Source organism: Cheilinus undulatus, linkage group 8 (assembly GCF_018320785.1).
Source record: "Cheilinus undulatus linkage group 8, ASM1832078v1, whole genome shotgun sequence".
Classification (NCBI taxonomy): domain Eukaryota; kingdom Metazoa; phylum Chordata; class Actinopteri; order Labriformes; family Labridae; genus Cheilinus; species Cheilinus undulatus.
In genome coordinates, this window is record NC_054872.1 from 24,260,384 (window position 1) to 24,285,257 (window position 24,874).

At 39.0% G+C, this 24,874-nt stretch overlaps 1 protein-coding gene across 2 annotated transcripts in view; it reads right to left on the minus strand.

The window, feature by feature from the left end:
• ptprub (protein tyrosine phosphatase receptor type Ub) overlaps positions 1–24,874 on the minus strand; it is a 292,943-nt gene that overhangs the window by 202,676 nt on the left and 65,393 nt on the right. For both annotated transcript variants that reach the window (XM_041793097.1, XM_041793096.1), the window contains exon 2: positions 3,039–3,170. In XM_041793097.1, coding sequence (XP_041649031.1) covers positions 3,039–3,170 — 132 coding nt within the window. The remainder of the gene's footprint in view (positions 1–3,038; positions 3,171–24,874) is intronic.

The following is a 24,874-nucleotide window of genomic DNA, read 5'->3' on the forward strand; positions in this document are numbered from 1 at the left end:
GGATAAAATTTGGGATTTATTGAGTTCAAAATTGTGTTATGGTAAGCGCCTAGGGACAGGAAGGAGTTTTAGACTTATGAATCAAAATCACAACTACACAGCTTTTAAAAAATAACAGAATTTATCCCTGCAGGACATTCCAGACCATTTCATAAACAAGAGTGGGATTTTTTTTTGTTAAAGGATGTAGTATTTTCTGAGACCTCCAAGTATTTTATAAATGATTCATAGTATTCAAAGCTCCTTTGGGGAGCTGTTGACTGGTTATGAAATCATCTGAAATTAATAGCAAAAGCTCTTTATGATCTACTGAAGCAAACCGTGAACATCAGAGAAAAGATTGATTGCTGCTACAAAGTCATTACAGTCAGTAGCCCTCTTGTCTTAGATTTAACTATTTATTGCAAAATCAAATTACAGTTTTTCTTGGCATTGACATTTGCTAAAAGATGCTCTCTTTGTTAGCAAAGCAGTATGCTTTGACTTTCCTGGGACTACAGTGCTAAAACCCTACCTAAACAGAGAGAGACGGATAAACACACTGCAGTCTTTCATGTCAAATTCAAGTCAGTTTAGTTAGGCAGGGATCCACTGTCTTACTTTTCAGATTGGGTGTATGGCAGCTTCATCACAGGTTGATGTTTTATTTTGACATGCATGTTAACAAGTCTGGGCTTTCAAACAGCCTGCAAGAGCACAGTATCCCACATGCCTGATATAAATGTCTCACACATTACCACAGGCAGTCAACATCTCCTGGCGTAACAGGCAGGAAAATAATATGTAGAGAGCCATATTTAGTTTGCTTTAACCTTTATTTAACTGACTTTGGCAGATATGTTTGCTAGCATCAGAGGAATATGTTCTCAGTGTGTTTCTTGATTACTTTGGTAAAGGCCACAAGCCTAAAAATGGCAGTATAATTAAGTTTTTCTAAACTTTACCTGTTCCTTGAACTTTATGTTTGCACATCAGTAGACTATGACAGGGAAGATACATGCAGTTAGACCTGAGCTTTTCAAAGTTAAAGTCTAAAATTATGGGGAGATATCATATTAACATCATTTGTAAAGAATGTTTCAATTGTGATTTTTTTAAATGTTTTTTATATATAATTAATCAAGTCACTTGTGGGGAGATTATTTGAGGTAAAACTTCTAAAGACAGCAGGGAGATACTGCTGACTAGAAAAAGTGTATTCAAAGGGGACATATTTTACCCTTTAAGACAAGTTTATATTGGTCTCAGAGGTCCCCAAAACCTGCTGGTGAAGTCTGTTGCTGAATCAACACTTCAGTACTGGATTTTTGCCAGCTGAGAGGAGGATCAGGAGAGGATGGCCGAACTTCTTCCAAGTGGGTGGGCCAACTGACATCATGAGGGGAAAATCTGAGAATGGCTTGTTTTAGCATACATTTTCTGAAAGGTGTAGGGGGGGATTCTGGTACTTGAGGGGATTGTGGACAGGCCAGGGGCACATAATTTTGTTAGAATAGCCTGAAAAAGTAATTTTTGGACAATATGTCCCCTTTAAGTAATGTTATATTTTGCATGAATCTAATCCAGTTTTCCTTCATCCAGTGTTATTTTTGGGGGGGGCTATTTCAACTTAAAATTGTGAGTTGTTCCTTTAATGTAGAACTGTATATTCAGGCATAGCACACCAGATTTGTCTGGGTGTTTGCCTAATCTGCAGTTTTCCCAGAATGCCTTTGGGCATGGGACACTATTGCACCATAAGTAAAACAAAATTGGTAAGAGAAGTCACAACACTGAGTTGTGTTAACTTCAAAATCCAGAATAGCTACTACTAGCTTTATTTTTCTGAGTGGATTCTTGTCATATTTAGTTTTAAGTTAATAGAACTCAATCCCTTTGAGTATTTTGTAAAATGAGTTGACAATCATCTCAATCTGCAGATCCCCAGTAGGTATTAGACACTTTTGCACCATGAGTGAAGTTGCTGACTCAGTCAGAGAAGTTTCACCTATGATGACCAACAACATAACATAATGAATACTGGTATGGTATATTGAACATGATGGAGGAGGGCTTCAGTTTATCCAACATTTCTCTAGTATCAGTGCATAAAAGCTGCCTGGTTTGAAAACCATTATAGTGCATGTCTGCTCACATCATGCAGCAAATATGCACCCTCTTTTTTTGATACCTGTGTAAAACAATACAATCTCCATTTTTCTAATGATAGATATCAGCAAAGCTTTAAAACCTGCATCTGATGCATAAAACTGGCAACATATGGTGACATTTATGTTTTGTGTTTAGAGTGTGCCTGCAGTGTTTGTTCTCTAAAAATGAGTAATTCTATGATTATCACTATTGGATCAAATCACAGATTTAAATTCCGGTATTTTGACAATCTCAAAAATCACTATTTGTTCCTTTTATCTTATCTTTGTATTCTTTTATAAACTGCTGAATAAAGTCTATGAGTTTTTGTTTCCCTTATTTGGACACAAAAATGAATGTGTTTTCATGGATTGTTGTAATTAGAATTTTTGTGATATCTGATTGGTCGGTCTGTTTCCAGCGCGCAGTACTCTGGCAGAGAGCCCGCTACCGCCACTGGTGTTACTGCCAAAAAGCTGAAGCAGCACTCTTCTCTTTGTCAGATCCCTGTAGGTATTTGTTAATGCAGAGATGGAGGAGCGCCTTATAAACTATGCATGCCATCTCCCTCCGGCAACCAGCAGTAGAGAGGATGATGGCAGGAAAATGCTGGTTTCCATTAGTCCTAGGAGGCTGGTTAACATAAAATTATCCTTGGGGTTAGCAGGAAGCAGACAAATCTGGGGTGAGAGCTTTATTAAAGTTTATGCATAATGGAGGCTGGACATCTATAAAGGCTAATTCCCTCCTTCTGATACCCCTGCCTCATTGCATCATAATCAGATCTTTCTTTTATAAAAGCACGTAGGTGTATGTAACAAAAGAACATCTCCAGAGTCTGTACAGCGTGAGCCATCAGGGTTTCAGTTTAAGATTAGTACAGATCCAAAGAAAGAAGGAGCACTCACCTCGTAGGAGGTCAGAGCTGGTGTAAGGTGAGCTGTAGGTCCGAAACAACAGCCAGTCAAAGTCATCCTCCTCCCCTTGGGCGAAGTCGCACAGATTGGGGTCAGAGTCCTCCTCAAATGTGCAGCCTGCCGCTGAAGAATCAAAGAAAATGAAGCATTATTAAAAACACATTTGGTATCAAACTTCTGTTTTTGGAGTTTTTGCTGCTACTAAGGTTTAACATGAATGATACATTGTTCTGATGTCACTTAGCCTCTGGGGCTAGGTAGAAGGGTCTCTTTCAAAAATGGATGAAAACAGAAACCCTTGAGCAGTCACAGTAATGTTTGGCCTTCAATACTCATGTTTCAAACAAAACTGGTTGCAATATGTCCCTCCTGAAGACAGAAAATATCCAAAAGCAGTTTCTTCATTAATAAACTGACACCAATTGGTCTATGGGTCGTGGATAGCAAGCTTTAGCTTCTGTTAATGCAGTAGTTTACATACGCACATACTGAATTAGAAAATATTGACATTAAATCATTTTTCTTATTTACGGCAATAAAGCCAGACTGCTGCAATGTGTTAATTTTGAACACTCAAAAAGAAATAATAATGAAATTGCAACTGGGGAAGTGTGTCCTTCACTTACTGTTGCTAGGTTACAAAAGTCTGATAGCACTTCTGCTTCCTTAAGTAGTGACCATTGTGTCTGTTTTAAATGCTCAATGCTCAAAACAACGTAGAGAAGCTTTTTGCAGAGTAAAGCATTAGACACAGTCAAGTGCTGCCATATAATTAAGATCAGCCGATCTCAAGCAAACCCTCATTGGTTGACAGCCAGCTAAGGCACTCATGCTGCCATATTTAAGCAGCCCTAACCTGGCTATGCTTCGCTGCTCACTCTGCAAGCTGTTTTTGCAACCCTCCTCCACACCAGCTCCTCCTTTATTCTGCTTCTGACTTAATTAATGTCATTCTGTTGTCATTTATGCCTGCTCTACTCTGGGTTTTTGCTGCTTCTCTCCCTGCCTCCGACTTTCCTTGTAGGCACAGGAAAGTTGGGAACATGTGCTGTTGCTGCTTGATGCTCTCCACATAGGTTCATAGGCACTGCCAAATCTAAATAACAGCAATAAGTGCAAATTAAAAGCTGCTAATAAAAAGAAAAACATTTATAACCGCACATCATGTGTGTTTCTTGAAAAGTGGTCCTGACTGAAATGACATTAGTGGACATAGGGATATTGATGAATCATAACTTTATGTTAAGATGAAAATAGAAGAACAATGGGCATCAGGTTATCTCAGTGAGAAGGGAAGGTGCCCATATGCAGGAGCTGGAGTCCTTGACACATTGATCACAGGATCAATTACTGATTGTAATGCTGTTTGATGCATGTCTTTGCCAAATTTCTTCCCATTTTATTTTTATGTCCAGCTATCGTATCAAAATAAAAGCAAAAAGTCCAAAAAATAATTTTACAAAAAGAACAGTGCAGTATATTTACACCAGCATTTGCATAACCTTAAAGAATTCTTAACACTGGGACTTTTACAAAGGTTTAAGGCTTTCTGTAGTCTCAAAATACAAGTTATTAACTGTGCCTCTTACCGCTCCTTTAAACATAAAACATCTGAATCAGTCCCACATTGATCATACACAGTAGACTGGGTGAAAAATTGTGCTAAACTAAAAATGCTCACACATGCATAAATTCCCTCAAACCCACAACGAATCAGGAAATGAGGTGTAATTACTTCAGACCCAAACAAATAAACACCAACCAGGAACAACCAGTAATTGCCCCTCCACCTGAGGAGAATTACCCCGTCCCATAAAGCATTCACAAACAAGCCTTCATACCCCAAAACCAATTCACAAAAAGCATACAAACAGTAATAACATTTGGGGGAAGTGGGCACCCTGGGGAATGTAGTGATTATCATAATACCTCACAACCTGCTATTCCAAGCGCCAAAAAGCTAATTTTTTCAAATTATATTTAATAGCTATGGCTTTAATGGCTCATGGGTACTGAATAATGTGCTACAGTTGCTGCTCTCTGCATCTGTTGCCATATTTCACATTAGTCCATCGATGTGAGAATTACAGGGTAAAAGTGGGCAGTTTGAACAGCCCAGTCATAAGACTAAAGCCTGTGTCAGTCATCATTGGAGCAGGACAGCATGAGATGTGACATGCTAATGATAGGAATAACCACAAGCGGGTCCTGAAGGTGACCCCTGTGGTCTGCAGCTTTATCGCCGCTCATTCTTTTCTCTAATCTGCCATTAAACAAATGGTCTCAATATGATGGTCTGCAGACAAAAAAGCCACATTCTCACTGTAGAATGGATTTAGATTTCATTTTTTAAACTGCTGATGCAGACAATAGACGAGCTTTCAGTTATTAACAGGTTATTGTGATTGTGGAGCTGTTCTTACTGGTGACAGGCCAAATAAAAGGACAGGATGCTTTATAGGACAGGGTGAATAATAGATTTTCAGATGCTAACATATTTTGGTGAATAAAAGAAATCAGATGTTGATTTTTGCATTTGTTTCTAAATGTCTGAGTGCATTATCTGCAAAATAAAAACTCAATTCATTTCAATAGGGCTATTAATGGCAGAAAAAATTAATCTAATAGTTTTGATTACAGTTACTTTTGGGGTATTAGGTGCACTTTTAATACCATTTCATCATCTAAAGATGGCCTGTGTCCTATCTACCGACCAAAAGTATGTAGTGCTGTGACATGCATCATTACCAGAGGAAGTGCAGTTGCCACCATCACACACTGCACACTACTTGAAACATCTTTATATATTTTTTACACTCAGTTTTACACTAATGTAGAAAGGCCTTCTCATAAAAACTACGTTCGATTGTTCCAGGTTTGTTCAGCTAAATGTTACCAGGCTAAATATTAAAAATTGTACCTTTAAAGAAAACAATTACTGTTAAGTAATACTGCACACAGTGGAAATCAAACTGCAGGAAGACTGTTTGAAACCTCTCCTCAGCGAGCACCAAAAACAGCCAACATCTTTTATATTGGTGAAACTTTTATGCTCAATTTTAAGTTAACAGGTAACCCTATATTTCTCTTCAATGCCATTATTTTTGTATTACAATGATCATTGCTTCATTAATCAACATCATCTTTACTTCTGTTATCACTACCAGAACAGTTTAATTCAATATAAAAGCAATACTACTTCACAGCTATATTATTAATAATAGTTCTCTCTAATTCACTACCATCCTCGATGCTAATGCTAATACTGCATTTTTCAGTTTTCTATCAATCATAGCTGTTGGTGCTAATTTTTCACATATTGCTACCATCATCAATATAGTTACAGCAATTTCCTACGAATACGGGAGATATGTTTATTGCCTTTACTGCCATAAAATTGTCTTTCGTTTGTCGTTTTGTTGTTTCGCTTGTCCCTCTCCGCTTCCTGCTTTTCAACTACCCTTAAACCTCCAAGCCTTTTCCGACCCAAGCACAGCTGCAGCAGATAGAGTTGTCAATATGCACACTTTAAACTTTGCTGAACCACACCACTGTGCCCATGTTTTCATACAGCCAAAAAAATTGTCATTTCTTTCCTATAACCAAGTTGAGACTTTTAGACGATGGACTCTTGCTGTGCTTTTAGACATCCTCCAACATGGCATCAAGGTAAATAAAACCTTCGCCCTCGCCTGCTGTGCAGTAGAAATCTATTTGTGCTTTGCCAGAAGGTAGCATTAAATACTGAAGAAGACGATCCAGGTTGTTGATCTTTGGTTTAAAGTTGTTCTGAGGTGATGAACTTTCTCCACATGGTTTACTCACTCTGGGAACCTTTCCCTACAGTCGACCTGTCACCTCCCTGTTGCACCTCTGGTGATTATACGATGAGACGGTGAATCTCTACCTTCCTGTAGGCTGGGTCTGCTGGGTGATAGCAGAAGCAGAGGTGGGAGTGTGTGTTTCTCCCTCTGGGTTTGATTTATGGCCCCGTGCTGGGCTCTTACTGCACAGATCTGCTGCTAAGGCCAGGGGTTAATTGTCCCGCACTGGGGTCTATTTCTAATAGACCAGCCAGAGATATGGGACCTGACACATCCAAACGCCGCCACTATATTATTCCCCGCTGCTTCACTAAATGAAGCCTGCAGACTCCTCCCAACAGAACGCCTCATGGTGCAGAAGAAGGAACCAGCACTGCCCGGGAATGTCATCTCCTCACAACGTGGCAGGAGAGATCAAAATCATCCATCATGAACAAACACTCCTCAACAGCTCCTGCTACAGGACTGATGGGTGTGAGAAGAAACAGCAGCCATTTATTGCCTTTTTAATTGCGACAATATTTGAAGCAATGAATAAATCAAAAGCAGATACTGAGAAGTAACTAAGTTATTAACTGATTTACTCTTAGAGTTAAACTATCCTTTATTGGAAACACCTGCAAAAATTATTAGACACATAACTCTAGCTTCACAAGAATAAGAAAGGAAGACAAAACAAAACTCTACATTTTACAAATAAGCTAAAAAGTAAGTGTTAAGAAATTAAATCAATTAGGCTGTGGTTTGAGGTGAATGAGGCGGTAGCTTTGGGCAGAGTTTAGTTGTACACACAAAGCTGTTTGCAATGGCTTCCTCCAGTGCAGCGATTAGCTTGGATAAAGATCTAGTTTAGCGTCAATTTTACCAGAACTGGACCACATTTCTGTGTGAGGAAAAGAATAAAAACAACACTGTACAAACTCCGGCCAAACTAGACCATCTTGGACAAAACACCACACTGTGCAATTGGATCATGGACTTTTTAACAAATTGGACACAGAGTGCTAGAGTGGACAAGCTCACCTCCTCTACCCTTTCCACCGGGGACCCCCAAGGGTGTGTGCTGAGCCCCCTGCTCCACACTCTGTTCACACATGACTGCTCTGCTTCTTCCTCCTCCAATTTCATTGTCAAATTCGCCGATGACACCACAGTGCTCGGACTCATCACCAGCGACAATGATATGGACTATAGGAATGAGGTATGACATCTGGCGTCATGGTGTCACAGCAATAACCTGGTCCTGAACATCAAGAAGACCAAGGAGATCATTGTGGACTTAACACCCACAGACCTCTCTCTATCAGCACTGAGGTGGTAGAGAAGGTGACAAACTTCAAGTTCTTGGGGGTTACCGTGACCGAGGACCTGTCCTGGGGCACCCACACTGCCACAGCTGTGGGGAGGACCCAACAACACCTCTACTACCTGAAGAAACTGAGGAGCGCCAAGACCGCTGATGGGGAACTTCTACAACTGTGCCGTCAGCAGTGTTCTGACCTATGGTTTTTTTAGTGTGGTTCTCCAGCTGCACTGAGGCCGATCAGCAGGCACTCCAACGGGTAGTGAAAACAGCAGGGAAAATCTCTGGGATGACTCTTTCAGGGATCAGTACCATCTACACCACCCGCTGTCGGAGGAGAGTGCACAACATCCTGCGTGACCGGCACCCCCCTGCTCACCATCTGTTCCACCTGCTGCCCTCAGGGAGAAGGTACAGGTCCATACAGGCAAGAACAGCCAGACTGACCAACAGCTTGTATCCTACGGCTGTGGGGCTGCTTAACACTGCCCCCCTCCCCTCTCTGCGTTCCCTCCATGGACAACAACAGCAACCATATCCACCAATACAAGAACAATGAACTGGACTTTGCATTGTTGCACTATCACATAAAACCCCACATGTATGACTGTGTTCCCCTGATTTTTGCACTTTATGCTGATATGCCCTCTATGCTGCAGTTAAGACTGTTATTGTTTGCTGTTTATTACTTATGTGCTGCACTGAATGTCATTATTGTGCTAATGTCTACACGGTGCTTATTTATGGGGTTTATGGGACTATTTGCACTTTACATCAAAACTGTACAACGTTTGGATGCTCTAAAAGTTAATTCGTTGTCTTCCATGACAATGACAATAAATGATTGAATCTTGACTGAATGCTTTTCATGACAGAAAAGACATTTTCACTCTTCTCTCAGCCTGTTTCAGCCTTTGTTTGTGATTGTTATGGGTGTGGTTTGCCAGTGTATCCAATGGCTGCTGCCACGGTAGCTGTTAGTTCTAATGTAGCTGTTGGAAAGCTTTGTCCACAGGGGGCGCCAAAATCCCCTTTAACTGAAAGTTGCTCACAAGATCTTTAAAGTTATTCCATGAAGATGACTGTAGAGCGACTGTTCTTTCAGAGACAGCTTCAGGCAGTTATAATTAAAACATTTTAAAGACTGTCTGAAGGCTTTCATGTTATTTTCCATGAACAATGTGTCTCATCCATGAGCATGTTTAATACTATAAACCAGGCCTACAGTCAGAACATGCTGTTTCTCTTCTTTAATGTGATTGGAGGAACACATTATTTTAGGGAGCACAAGATTTTTAGGACTCAAAACAGAGAGGAACCACTCTGCTATTGTTTTATTCATGCAAAGATGGAGATACTCAGACACTGATTTACAGACTCAGTTAAACATGTTTTTGACACTTTCAGGATTTAAACTCTCATTTCATGTTTACTGTGACTCACAGCCCTCATTTATTAACACACAACCTCTCTGACTTTACAACCAACCCAAATGTCTTCAGATTTACACAGTGGGAGTGATGAGCCGTGTCCCACCAGAGGACTAATGCAGTCTGATTTCATAAGGGCATAAAAGAAGAAGGCAACTTGTTTAGTAGACACTCCAATTTGCCACTTCAGTCACATTGGAATGTACAAATAAAACACGTTCTCTGGTTTTATTTGTGCACTTCATCAAGGTGGTGACTCTGCTTGTATCAGTAGTTAGAGTCACACAAAGCCCTGTGTGTTAGATTTGGTATCTCTTCCTCTGTTTACTTGTTTAATCCTCTTTCTAGCTGTCTAATTAGAGTGTCAGCTATGCACAGTGAATACTGTCAGAGTCTTTGCTTATCCCCTCTATTTGCATATGTTTCAGGCAAAGAGGAAGGCTTGTTTAAGGTGCTTCGACTTTGACAACTTTCCACTTGAATAAATCAAACAGAGAACAAATAAATAAGGAATTTAAAGAAATCCCTGAACCCTACCAACAATATCTAAGGTGACATTTTAAATTAAAGCCAGTCTGAGAGTGAAGTGCTATCAAAGTCTAATCTGGAAAATGTTCACTTTTTAATTTTCTAATATTTCAAAGACAAAGAACGATCTGTCATTTAAAAAGCAATCATTTGATGTGAAACAGTGTAGTTCATCATTTGAAAGACTGAGCACAGTGAGCTAGCTTTAGGAAACAGCAGCTCAACTACACAGGCAAGTGCCATACAGACTGTGAATTAGTACAACTTGTTTGAGTACTAACATTTTAGTAACCATTCAGAGTGATCACAGGGGTGCAGATGTGAATAGTGGTGTTTAGTTTAAGTGATATGATTGGGAGGTCGTGTGTGGATGTGATCAGCAGTACAGGGACTCTTGAAAAAGATCACCAAAAGTATAAAACAGGAAATACTGCATGTGGTTTGAGCACGGAGATAGAATAGGAGTTAAAATGCAAAAATATAAACTGCATGCAGCATATGTGTGATATGGTACAGCTCCACCTTTTCCTGTTTTATTTGTCCCTTTCCTGTTGTCCTCTGTTGTCTGTACATCTGCTGGTGACAGTAACCAGTGAGGGAGGTCACCTGATCCAGAAGTAAGGGTGTGACGAGATCAAAATGTCACAAGATTTCTCGTTGAGGTGACAATCATCTTGCGAGATCAATATTGCCCAGACACCAGGGGCAGCAGCTCTCCTGACAGAAAACAATACCAAACCGGAAGTTATAAAAAATCACAAAGATGTCCTGGACACTTTAAAATGTTGGTTTGCCAGCTAATAAAGAAACAGAGCTGATCCGTGACCCATTAATTTCACTACTCCATCCCCCACCTCCTCCGCGTGCACTTCTCGGAGCCACACATGATCTGCCAATGCATAATGAGTTAATCATAACGGTCTGAATTGATTAAATGCTGCTGCTGGAAACCTGTGCAGTCTCCATGAGTTCGTGTATGCCCACAGACTCGCTCATAGTGCTGGTATTTGTGACTTTATAACTTTGATTCAGTCGCTGCTTTGTCATGTCTCCTTCTCATCTCACCGTCGGTCAGTACACATCCATCAGCTGTTGGCTGTGCTCTCATCAATCAGCAGCTTAACATGTGTAGCACAACAGGCCCAACAGGCCCAACAGATGATGTAGTTTTGTTGGCTTCTTCAGCCAGGGACTAATCAGATTTTAAGGGGTGGTCTAGATTGCCGCTCTCTACCACTCTTACCTCTGTGGGGGTTGTACTCCAAAGTTAGAGAGCCACTGATTTAATGCAGGTTTTGTCTGTTTCAACAAGGTTTGCATCACTGTAATATTTGTGGCTCTTTTTTACTACAAGCTCTCTGCAGAAACAGTATCCATTAATTCTATAAAGTAACCAACAAGACTCTTGTGTTGATGTACAGTATGCCTAAGGTAGAAAGCATGGACAACTTGAATCTAAAGGATGTGTTTTGAAAAGTACATGAATGCATATGAATTAGTTCATAGATGGGAGGATAGTACCAGTATGCCATGTACAGGACAGGTAAAGACTTAAGTGAAGACTTTCATTATAAATTGTATGCATCAGGTTACTGTGGACATTTTCTATAGAACAAGCATAACCATATACTGTAAACTTCAATAGCCACTGTATTGAAGGGTAGTTTCAATATTGTCCTGCTATATTTCATACTCTAATGAACACAGTTCTTTCTTATGAAGAAGAGGTCCCATAGAAGACAAGGAATGCTTCTCTCAGGTTTAAAAATAATGACACATTCTGCATGATGAGCAGGAAGGAATGCATTACCTCTTTGGCAGAAAGAATTGAGAGTGGCATCAATCTCCTAAACCATCTTTGGCAAGCTAGCAGACACGGGTATTCTGAATATTAAAACTATTTTTTGATCACAAGACAATTTAGAATTTAAAAAAATCACTAGTAGTAAAATAAGCGCAATTATCCTTGTTTTTCTATTCCTTGAAAATCAGGAGCCACTGTTGCCAGGAGTGGTTGGCAGTGAACATGAGTGTGACACATCCAGTGTTAGTGGAAGAAAATAAATCAGACAAAGTGTGGAAACAAGTGATGAACACACAGCTGTGTAGTGTTGTGGTCCAGGAAATACCCCCCACCCCTCCAACTCCATGTGATTTTCGTCTGAAATTGACAAAAACAACTAAAAATGCAACCAATTTCGAGAAGGACACAACAACACCTGAAAACCAGTCTAATTTGTTATGAAAATGTAAAAGCAGATACGTCTGCTCCATAAAAGCCTTCACTTCTCCCCTTGAATTACCTGCCAGTCAGTAGGGGTAATGGACACCTGAACCAGTGAAGCCACCTGGGAAATGTAGTGTGAAGATGAGACACAGATAGCCGTCCAATCATCATCAACAAATGGGATTCAAACCATGCTCTAGGAAGTGAGCATGTACCTGAACGCCTTATCTGAGTGTGAGTCGAAGCAGGGGGGGGCTGAGTGCCTGGCTGGTGGGGGTCCAGGTGGGAATGGGTGAGTAATACTGGAGGCTGTTAGGGGAGGACAAGAGTGGTTTGATTTGCATTGCAGTGAGTGTGGAGCGATGCATCAGCAGCACAGACAGGTATATTTATTCTCCACAGAGGCTCTCCTCTCCAGCACTCCCCTGGCTGCCTCTGAAAGCCATCCATCCCCACACCTGAATACGCAATGAAATCATCTCTCTGCCTCCTCAGGCATTAATAACTCAACCTCCCGTGCCTGGAAGCGCCTGGTCACACACACGGGGCCAGGAAACAGAGAGAGAAAAGAAAGGGGGTTGGAGAGCATGTACAGCGGTGGTGCTGAGCTCCAGGGTAGACCACACTGATACCAGACCAGAGCATCGAGAGGAGGAGACTTATAGGGCTCTGACAAATTTAATGGGGTGGGGAGCAAAGTAAAGGATATTCTTCTAAGTGTTATTACCATTTTTAGACCCCCACCACTACCATCACTCACACACACACATAGACAACCACAAACACTTAAAACAAAACCTTAGAAGTATCTGACATTCTGAATTGAAAAACTTCAAGAGTACTCTTAAAGAGTGATGTAGTGAATTAAACTTTAAGTGCTTATTGTGGGTTCCCAAAGAGCACTTTTTTTAAGTACTAAAATCCCAGACAACTAGAAAACTAATCATGTTTAATCCAATCACTTGAATTCTTACTCGAGACATGAACTCATTTTTCCAGCTCAAACTCTTCTGACAGTTTGTTCTGAGATGTTAGTGTAATTATGAGAGCAGCATCTGAAATAACCTTAAAACAAAGGGCAGGTTAGAAATCCAAAAAGTGTTTTTTCTTTCCATCACTACAAACCCAGTATTCAGCCCCAAATAGAGTTGATTCATGTGACATTGCTTCAGCAATTTATGCCACTTCTTTTAAGACAGATAGAGCAATACTCCCCAAAATAATCTGGAAACACACTTTGATTTGAAAAAATGGTGATCAATTTTACAAGACAGTCTATCTCACATACTATTCATCTAAGAGGCAGTCTATTTCAGAACAGATGTGCCGTAATTTGCAGTATTAACGTTTTAGATTTTTTAAGTCAACTTTAATCATCAACAAAAGGTGGCATTTACAGCCATAAAAAACCACATTGCAAACATTACAAACTAAGCAACATTTCATAAAAAAACAGAAAAAGATCAGAGGTTTCATGTAGAATTGAATTATATATAGACCTGTTTCAGAAGTAGATACACAAACTGTGGCTTGCTTTAGCTTCATTAGCTTCAGCTAGAGCTAACTAGCTACATAATTAAGGTTACTATATAAGTCAATGTAGCTATGTTAGCTTTAACAATGTGAGCATTAGCAAATGAAGCTAAAACTAACGCTGCTTTTTGAGGTAAGCTGTAGCTACATTAGCTACGTAGCACCATTAACTACATATCTTACGCAGCTAGCGGAGCTATGTGAGTTTGCTGCCTAAGGGTGTTTTAAAGGAGGACAAGCTTTTTTTCTGTAAATAGACTCAGCTATATTAAAAATTTTGTAATTCATTTTTTCACGTCAGGTTTTTAAAATTCTAGTATCCTAACCGTTACCTTAACTCTTACCCTAACCCTTAACTAGGGTGACCAGATGTCCCAGATTGTCCCTGTCTAAAGAGACCTGTCCGCGGCCATGTGCCATCCTCAGAAATGTCCCCAATTTTTACAATCAATCTAAAGAAAAGTGCCTCTTCTCTTTACACAAGACTGATTGAAACTCCCCGATACATTTCAAATTGATTAAAAATAATAATTATTATAAAATGTTGACTTTTTGTCAAGTACCCGGACACTTTTGGATGAGCAGTTAAGTATTAACCCTAAACTCAGACATTTCCTGTATGTAGTCTAATGTTCCTTTCCAGTATTATTAATGAACTGTTAATACAATACTGTCTAGAATACAAGAATAAGGCTGCAAGGCTGTGTTTGATGCATCCCACAAAAGTTTTCTCAAACTACATGAAACATAAAGTGTCCCCATCTGATATATAATTATGACAATTTTTAGAGCAAACGTCCCAAATTTTCTCTTCAGAAATCTGGTCACCTTAACCTAAACAGAATTTTAATTTGATTTCATTGTAAATGATTTGGCATGTCTATCATTTCTAACAGGAAATGCATCTCAGATGAAGTGTGTGAGAGACACCATCAGAAATGTTAAGTCTGCAGCCAGACCCCTCTCCAGTTTTAGCACACAGTTTTAATACTGGAACCATCATTTGACAATGTCTAGAAGTATTTGTTCAGGATCTAATAAGGACACACACCATGTCCCAACATCTAACATACTATAGGGATATATATTATAAGACTTACTGTTTTAATCAAACTAGGGATGTGTGTAGTTAGTCAACAAAATCATTAAACATTATCCATCTCACTTGGCACCAGAAATTTGACCCCAGAATTACCAGTTGGTTGGACAAATTGTTATATTTTTCCACCTTGCCATTGAAATACTTTGTCTTAAGATGTAAACCATTATGCTCTACTACCCAGACATACACCAACACAGTGGATATATAGCAACTTGCAGCATTTTGGCAATTTTTCAGTCTAGAAAACTGAGAAAATGCCCTATATGTATGTAAACTGTACTAAGTTTAACTGTTGACTGGAGTGATGTGAGACCAGCACAGGCATATGAACATTTACCTGCAGGTCACACATGAAGGCTGGTGATGCTAACACTAGCCACACTCAAGAAACCAAATGGACAATGTTTACCCACAAACAGCGATCCTGTGATGAGCCATGCTGAGTTGATCGTTCTTATTCTGGATGATTTCTGAGTGTTCTTCTACATATTAACAACTTAACCAGTCTGAATTTAAACTTCAGCTAAGATATCAATCGCTAGGTACATTGCCTAGTTCAAACAAAATGGCTGTCTTGATGTTTACTTGTTGATACTTGTAAAATTACTAAAAATAGTGGTAATAAATGTAATTAGTACCATCACTGGCAAAGCCATCATCGCTGTTTGAAAACCATGCACTGTGCTGAAGTGCACACACAAAGCATAACTGATGCTGTTGTAGTTAGCGAGTGATATGTGACAGATAGCTGCTTGGTCAGAGTCCAAACATCACCTGTTTGTGTCAGTGTCATTATAATGGAGCTCAGCAATGAGGCACAACATGTAACATCAAAATAAATCAAGTGTGCTGCCAGTCTGTCTGGGGCTTTGGCACAAGCTCTGAGCTGCAATGGATTGACTCAGTTTGTCTTGATCCAAGCGCTGCAGAGATTCATCTTGTGAAGGGGGTTTCAAGTTATGACTCGACTGTTTTTATCCCTTGATGATTCATAGAAGCAGGCTGTAAAGGAAGTTGGAGAAGTAACTCTCAGCACGGTTGCTCTGTACACTCACATGGGCACCTCTGCTGAAGTTCAGTTAAGACAAAGATAAACACGCTATTTTCAACAAGTTCATCATAATAAAAAGTCTGTAGTTGTTATTTTGCCAGGGTGCTTTTATGAATGTCAACATGAGGAAATGTCGTGCTTTAGTAGCTTTACACACCTCAGCAGAAAAGAGATGAAACTTACAAAGAAGTGAACACAAGGAGACTTAAAAAACATTTTTCTGTGATCTAAAGCTCAGTTTGTAACACCTGACTACACATTTAAAGGTATTTTCTCTGCAATATCACTATATAATACCATTATCATAAAGGGCAAAAAATACTGTGATCTTAATTTTAGGCCAGATCACCAAGTCCCTGCTACAAAGCTTAAGAATACAATGAATAAGAAAGTAACATCTTTAGATGATTAGGCATATTATAAGATCACGATTAAGGAAACTGAAAATGCTGAGTCATATTAATGACAGGATGTTTAATACGTTTAAAGTTAAAGTAACTCTGTGATAAGAAAAACACTTAAAAGGCTAAATGAAAAATTATACAACCTTCCACCTTCTCCAACCCTCTTCTCCTCCCTTCATCATTTTAATATTACAAATCAAATTAAGTTGCACAGTTCAAGAACATTTCCCCTTTCATCTTCTGAGCATGAACACTGACACTAAGGATTCCTGCAGCTGTATTTACCCTGAATCCAAAGATCCCAGTCAAACTCAATTCATCTTGGATTTAATTTTTCCTTCATTTTAAAGGCTTAGTGTGATATTTCATCCTGGATGGTGGGGTGCAGATAAAAGTATCTCAGATGTCAGAAGAATAAGAGTCAAAAATATTGTTCCTCCGATATCAGTCTTTGTGTGCTATTCTGGGGGCAACACAAAGGGAAAACAAGGGAGCTAAGACAAAAGCAATCTGAGCTTGTTGTCTCCTGTTTCTGCTTCTCCAAGAAAAAACAAGAAAACATCAATTATTCCTCTTCCCTGTTCCTGTGGGGATGGGGTGGAGATTTCTCACTTCCCACTGATGGTAAGGAGTTCATTTTAATTATCTTTTTCATGTTTTAAAGCTGGTGATCTATTCTGAGTTGATGATTTTCCTCAGGTCTCCATTGCTTTACATGCATCAATCACATTCATCTGCACTTTGCATTGCTCTTCGTTTCCACAGAACAAGAGATGTGAGGCAGGAAAGCCAGTTTCAAGGGTCGTAATAATGAACTGGCTTCATTAGCAGAATGAAATTTCTCCTTTCTCATAGCTCAATCTTTTCCGTCTGTTTCATTTCAAGCTTGAGTTTTATAAGTACCCTTTTCATTTAACAGACATAAGGGAACCCATTTGCTAATGCAAAGCCAGGAAAATAATCTTAGATTCTGTGTAGAGAAGGGTGGAGGACTGTAAATCTACAGAAGTATCCAATAAGATATCTCAAACATTATATGGGAATTAAAGGGAAAGACAGTACTGTATTTATTTAGCTTGAGTGATAATTTCATTTGTTCAAGTTTTCTGGGTGATATATGTGTCACAAAAAGTTGGTTTGGTTGGTAGATGTGTGTCTTTATAGACCAAATCAAAGGCTGTTCCTTCCCTTTCATTATATTCTTACAAATAGCATCCCACTGTTATCCCTGAAACAGCCTCGCTGAGAGAGTGGGGCCATCTTTATCTGAAATAAAAGAAAACATACAAAAAATGTCTTGTCATTTTGACACCCTGATAATCCAGGGGACTTCATTTTCATGTGGTTTGGTTTGCTTTCACATTGTGCTTGGTCAAATTCAAGATTGACCAAGTCACTTGGATAACATCAAGCAGTTATGCGTTTGTGGTTCTGTCGTCCCAAACAAACAGCAATGAAGAAGAAAAGAAGATGTGAAAGAAGACAAAAACTGCTTATCTTTTGGCCAGAACATAAACCAAAAATATGTCTACTTCTGCTGTTTATTTAACCACACAGACAATAAAACAACACTGATTTTATGCTGTCTCTGCTTTGGGCTTGTGAGCTGTCCAGTATGTTGTTGTTTGCATGAGACGAATAAGTCAGTATAAAGACTAAGGCGAGCCAAAACAAGAGCATTAGACAACGGCATGTAGCTATGGCTACACAGATGCCCAGTGAGGTGTCAACATGTATTTGAGTGTATTAAATCTCAAATATATATTTGTAAATCATTTGGGTTTATGCTACCTCCTGCCATTGGTTCACAAGTTGGTCCACTTTGCTTTCACACCTCTTACAAACCGCACCTGGGTTCATTTGAAAGCAAACTGAGACCCCTGTTTTCAAGCATGCCAGAGTTCACTTGTTTGATCTGCAACAGAGTTTGAATGAGCTTCACACCACTCCAAATGAGCTGGACTATCCAGGGAAACAAACCAGGTTTCCAAAATGAACAGAAGCACCACACTGTGATTGTGAAAACAGAGCTGAGAGCAACAAACCCTGAGGTAGTTTGTCTCATTGCTCAACGATATATATATATATATACTTTATTTCATTTTATTAATACTTAAAGTGTCGATTATTAGGCCTCTGCCTTAGTGCTTCTTCTATATACTGCAAGTGGGCCATGAGAGGTAATTTACAAAAAATAAATACCACGTGCATAAGTTTGCTGGCGTCAGGCCAAAACCTCATATGCCAAAAACTCCCCACTTTTCAGGGAATGAAAAAACAAAAACGCCATATTTTTCAATTGATTTAAAACTAAATGGTCATAGTCAGCTTGTTTGGGCACTTTAATTGCTTTAAAATTTGTTAAATCTCACTGACAGATGTAAAGGATGACCAATAGCACTGATATATAAAAATTATTAAAATTATGAAAGATGGACATGCAAGGTTTTAGCTCAGTGATTTTCAAACTGATCCTCCTGTAGGTGACTTCACAGATACATGATGAAAACTAGGTATATGTGGTGACTTGTTAGAGTTACTTTCCATTAACATATTTCTAGTAATGGCTAAGGCTGAACGATTTGCAAAAATAATCTAATTGCAATTGTTTTCCCCCCAATATTGCAGTTGCGATTTAATATGCCATTATTCTTAGGTTCCTCATCTTGTGTATTTTTTAACAAATTCAAGCAATAAATAATTTCATATTATGGGCTAGATTCAGCCAGGAATACTCAACATATATTTAACCATTTTACTGCAAAAGAGATCTACAACAGTTTTACAGAGAAGGCTCTGCTCAAAAGTTAGGGTTAATATTCATCTGAATATGAGGGTGCAACAAGCTTTAAGCTATAAACGAGGTGGCTTGAGTGGAGGAGGTGAAGCTGGCTTTCAACTGATTGCAACTTGAGGTATGACTTTTGTGAACTAACACCAAGCTTCATCAGTTTTAGATAAAATGAACAAGTTATTTTCGCTCATATTGCAAATTTGATATAATTTGCTTTATTGAAAGGCATTATCATTTTTATGTCCCTCATTTTGATTAAGGAACACACACATAAAACACATAAAGGAGGATTTTTGTAAACCATCATAAAAAAACTTGACACTTGAATGTATGCATAATGTGTATAAAATCTCTGCCGCTGTAAAAGTGTGATTTATTCAACTGGTATTTTGACACATTTCAAGTTAAAGAAGTTTTGCAACTGATGCGATTTGTAAATTGCAGTAGGCCGTATTGCGATTTAATATGTTTTGTGATTAATTTCCCAGCCCTAGTAACGGTATGTCTCTAAAAACTAAGCATCCACATTCAAATACTCTGTTAATGTAAAAAAAAAAAAAAAAAAAAAAAAAGGAAATAAATCCTTCAAGTTGCAGGCCATAGTTACAAGAGAGTTTTGGTGGAGATATTCTGATTTGAAATGTGGCCCCAGATTACTAATGTTTGGGAAAGGCTGCTGTGACTAATTTTGGCCTCTGAATTCAAAGGTTTACTCGTCTTTGTTATATGTGATAAAGAACAGAAACATCTTTCAGAAAGAAGCTCCTCTAACTTTGAACTGACTAAATTTTTTAACCTTTGCTATTTTGAAGTAGGGGAGAAGGTATATTTGTACTGAAAGATGCCAGTCAGTGTTGCCCATTTAAGAAGAGACCATCCAAAGTGCCAATAAAGCAGCTTTGCAGGTAGAGCCTTTTCCACCCTGTAGTTCAGCTATTATAAAGACAAACTAGGCGAAAATTCTGGAGTATTAGCACACATTCAGTTCATTTTTTTCTCAAAATTGTCTGAATCCCAAACAGAAGACAGCTGGCACTGTGTCTCTCCTTTAAATGGCTACATGGAGAAGCATCTCCTGTGCTTTCCCCAGTTAAAAACAGCCAAACTATCCCTTTAAAAACCTTGACATTCTAAAGAAATGATGACTTGTTGTTGGTCTGTTTGGATCATTGATGTTTAAAAGCTTCAGTTCTTTATTTTGTGGAGGCAGTTTAACCTGGTAATGGAAAGTCACCGGCACACCTCCACAGACTTCAGGATTCATGATAAAAATCCAAGGTCATAAATGATGTGTTCTTTTTAACTTGCAAAGTTATTAGTCTTTTTCATTTCTATTAATTTATTTTCTGCAGTTTTACATTTATATACAAACAACGTTTCTAACAGCCCATTTTTCACATAGCAAATGCCAACTTTGCTTTTAACCCTGACTTCTGATGGAGCTCCTGCAGATTTGAAAGAGGGATTGGACTCAATGCCATTGGTCAATAGAGTGTACATTTTTTGTTAGCATTGCAATCTAAAAAATGCACCTTGATCAAGTTGAGTATGTTACAACTTGATAAATAAAGGCAACAATGGATGCAGGTTTCTCCAAAGAGCTCTGTTTAAAGCAGTTTTGGCTTTAGTTACAAAGAGAGCACTTTAGCGTGACTCACAGATTATGAAATAATTGATGCCTTTAATTAAGATACTAATGTCTGCACTTATCACAATGACTTTTAAGTCACTATAGCATTAGGAATCTTGTAATAATATAACACTGCCATTTAAGTGCACATAAAGATGGTGCAGATGTGTCAAACTTAACACTTTTTTACTTAAGCATGCCCTAGCAGGAGGTCTTTGGTAAAAAGTGAATAAAAAAATGAAAAAAGTTGACTTGTTGCTGTAACTGAACAGCTGAAGTTAGCACCATATTTGTTGGTTAGGCGTTAGATTTCTATACAGCAGCCATGGGTTTCAACATGGGTTTCAGCTCAGTGAAAATGTGCTAAAGAGACGACCCGAAGTTTCATTTAAAGGTCGCGACAAGAGCGTCTGCGTCAAGCGTCCAGAATTATTTCAGGCAGGAAAAAAATATCTCCCACACAAGCAGAAACCACACACTCTGACCTCACAAACAACCACACGCAGCTCCTGACCAGCTGAGCTCGACTCCATTTGACTGTGCATCCTAATCAAACTGCCTGTAGCGTCCTCACTGCTTGGAAAAAGAAGGTGTCTATCAACTGTGCTAAACCACACACCCCGCAGCAGCTTCACCGCTCTGCTGCCTGTCAATTCAGCTAACACAAAGACAGCCAATTGCTGTCTCTGTAACCTGCAGCCTTTCAATTCCTCCAAGCTGCATATAGGATCACATGAGGGGAGGGGAGAGGAACATTTTTGTACTTCAGCTGCTGTTCTTTTTCTCTCTCGCTCCCCCTTTTTCCTACTGTTCGTGTTGTGCCTTTAGCATCAGAAATGTGTGCCTTTTTCTTTCTATAATTCTTTCTTTGGCCTCAATGAGGCGGAGACAAAGGGCAGATAATTGTAGCCTGTTTAAAGGATGTTTCTGGGTAATTAATCCTTGATTTGGAACCACTTTTAATGAGTTTACTCAACTGAAAACATGACCTTTTTTCCTCTGTTTTAAACTGTTGCTGCAAGCAATAAGGAAGAACAAAGGTCATAATAAGCGGCACTTTTTAACAACCAAAACAGACATACACTTTACAAAGAATAACAGTTCTGTTGTGTCGTTTCTCTTCATGCAAAATCCTGCAAGATGCTTTACGAAAAAAAAAACACCAGGACAAAGACTACACTAGAAAAATCATGTAAACATTGAAAATCAGGAAGCATTCACTGGCAAGTGTTTCCCCTAAACCAGCCAGGATTATAATTGTTTAATTACCAGCTGAGTATAGGTTTGTGTCTGCTGAACCTTTGCATATTTGCAGCACACTTTAAAGCCCCTGAGAACACGGTTTCAATTTTCAAGTTTTCTCTGCACGATTAAAAATTCATGACAACATAAGCAGTAATTAAAGTTTGGATTGGGGGAGGGGGGAGCTGGGAAATTAATTATTTATGAAGAGTTTAACACTTAAAAGATCATCTTCTTTCAGGACCACCAGGGGATAGTTTGATGATTTTTGATTGACAGCAGCACATTTGATTAGAGCAACAATTCAACAGTGCCACTTTTTTTCTAAATGAACTCTAATAAGGGAAACAGATGTTGAAGGGGTGTTACTGTTCACAGAGGTCATGTTTTGTTTTGTTTTTTTTTTACCTCGGTGTCGTTCAATGAGAAAAAAAGCAAGTAGAAGTCCCAGATTTCTATTTCTGAGTTGCTCTTAGTTGTTATTTTGAACTTGCATTGACACTTATAGTTCATTCCCTCCTGTCTATAAAAGCTTGCTGTAAAAGTCTTAGCACATGGAGTGTGACACCACACAGACATACACTTCAATGACAGTTTTTCCATTTGTGTCAGCACTACCTGCCATTGGATGTAACGAAAGTATCAACAAAGGCTGGCAAGGTAGCAAAACTGAGTGAATACAGAAAAATAAGCTGTCTCTTTAGTGCTGGACTTTCTACTGAGTGTGACCTATAGGGCACCAACTTTCATGTTCTACAAAGGACAATCTGCTCCAGCGTTTCATCTATCTGCCAAAAGGGGAAGAGCTTCTGAAGATCCTGAAGGGATTTGAAGAGCAAGGATACCCATGTGTGGGTGCTATTGATGGAAGGCATATTCTGATGATTGTGCCAAAGGATGATCCAGCCTCTTATTACAACTGGCATTCTATTGTGTTGCAAGGGGTCATAGTTCATAATTTCTGGTCACATTTTAAAAAAGTAAATTCTCAATATCAGCAGTGTTATAGTTTTGGCAAAATCTTAAGTGCCAAGACAGAGTTTTTCATCAAGGTTGTTTAATTGTTTAGTGTCATAGTTGGCCTCAAACAAATTTTGATTCTAAGTAAATCTTAAGAAAAAACATCAAACTCCAGGCAATGCTTCATGTTTACTGACAGTGTGTCTGACTAATCCATGTGACTGACTGGACCATACCTTTCAAGGAAGATGGCCTTGTGGGTAATGAATGCTTGTGTTCTTGCAGGTTTGTAATGGGAAGCCTCTCCTGTTGGTACAAGGGTGTACTGTAGACAGAAAAGCTATTTTTCCATAAGTAATGAAGTGAAAGTACGGAGCAGACACTTTCAACACAAGCTCAATGTCAGTTTTGATTCTTTTTGGATAAGTGAGGCCTTGTCCACACAGAGACGAAAATTATATATTTCCGCTTCATTTTTAAAAAGTTTCTCGTTAGCATGGGATTGTTTCAGGAAATGTCCACGTAACCACAGAACCACCAAAAACGACTGAAAACGCTGTAGTATATATGCCAAGCCTGTGCGTGGTGCTGTAAACGCTGCCACGGAAATGCACCAAAAGGACAGGAAGATTACAAAAAACTGCCTAAAACTTTCTTCTGGTTGCCCTCCCGGTTGTTTTCTGCGATGGATTTAAGGACATATGGTGTATGCTGTTCTCGGTGGTGGTAAGGGAGCATCAGATTTTGCTGTAAAAGCCATAACAAGCTCAGTAGCTTCTGTAGCACGAACACAACCCTGTAATCCGCCACTGTTGTTTTGGTTTGATCCAGGCATGCGGCGTAAGTGGGCTATGCTATGTATGATGTAATCGTTTCAAGAAAGATGCGGTTTGCTGTCCACATGAAGACAACAGTAAGCGTTTACAGATTTGTTCACTCTGGGACCTGTTTTCAAAAAGTAGCGTTTGTGGCCTCCAAAAACGCCATTTCCATGTGAATCAAACGCGGTTTCTATGTGGACGGGACCTTAATGTGTGATAAAGAAACCTGTAGCAAATAATTTCAGCCTTAATCAATTTGAGATTTTCTACTTAGATACATTTTTTGGAGCTATAGTGTACTATGGAAATTCACATTTCAATGTGAGCTAGTAGCTACAAGCAGGGATTTATCTAGCAGGATTAGTCCTTGAAATCTAGGGCTGTACTAGTGAGAAACATCTCCACAAAGGTGTTAATAGCACATTAGCTTTACTATGATCTAACCTGGGTAAAGTTGACAGAGAGCTGTGTAGTAGAATACAAGAAAACCTTCATCCTTCCTATGCTAAGTGTTATTGTTCCTTCCTTAGCTGTTAGCATTGCTGTGAAGAGACAGCTACTTGGTGTGTGTGTGTGTTAACAGTTTATATTTTAAAGGCTTTTTATGATAGTTTTATCTTTCTTTCTAAGAGCTGAAACTGAAACCAGCAAGCATGACTAGCGTCTAATGGTTTTTATTGAGTACTTGTGGACTAAAACATTGTAAATCAGGGTGGAAAAAAAGAAAGTATCTTGTCTGTGTACTCAGGCATTTAAGGGACAAATCACTTCAAACTTGGCATTTAAGATGCTGCATTACTGGTTAAAGGACAGGACCTGTGTTAAACTACACTAAGCTTTTTTAATGCTAACTGACATAGCAACACCACCTCTGTAAATATGTGACATTAATGAAAGAAGAGAACTGCACAGCAGCAAAAAAGCACAAACATCAAACACAGTGCAACATGTTGATGGTTTAGTCAACAACATAGTTAT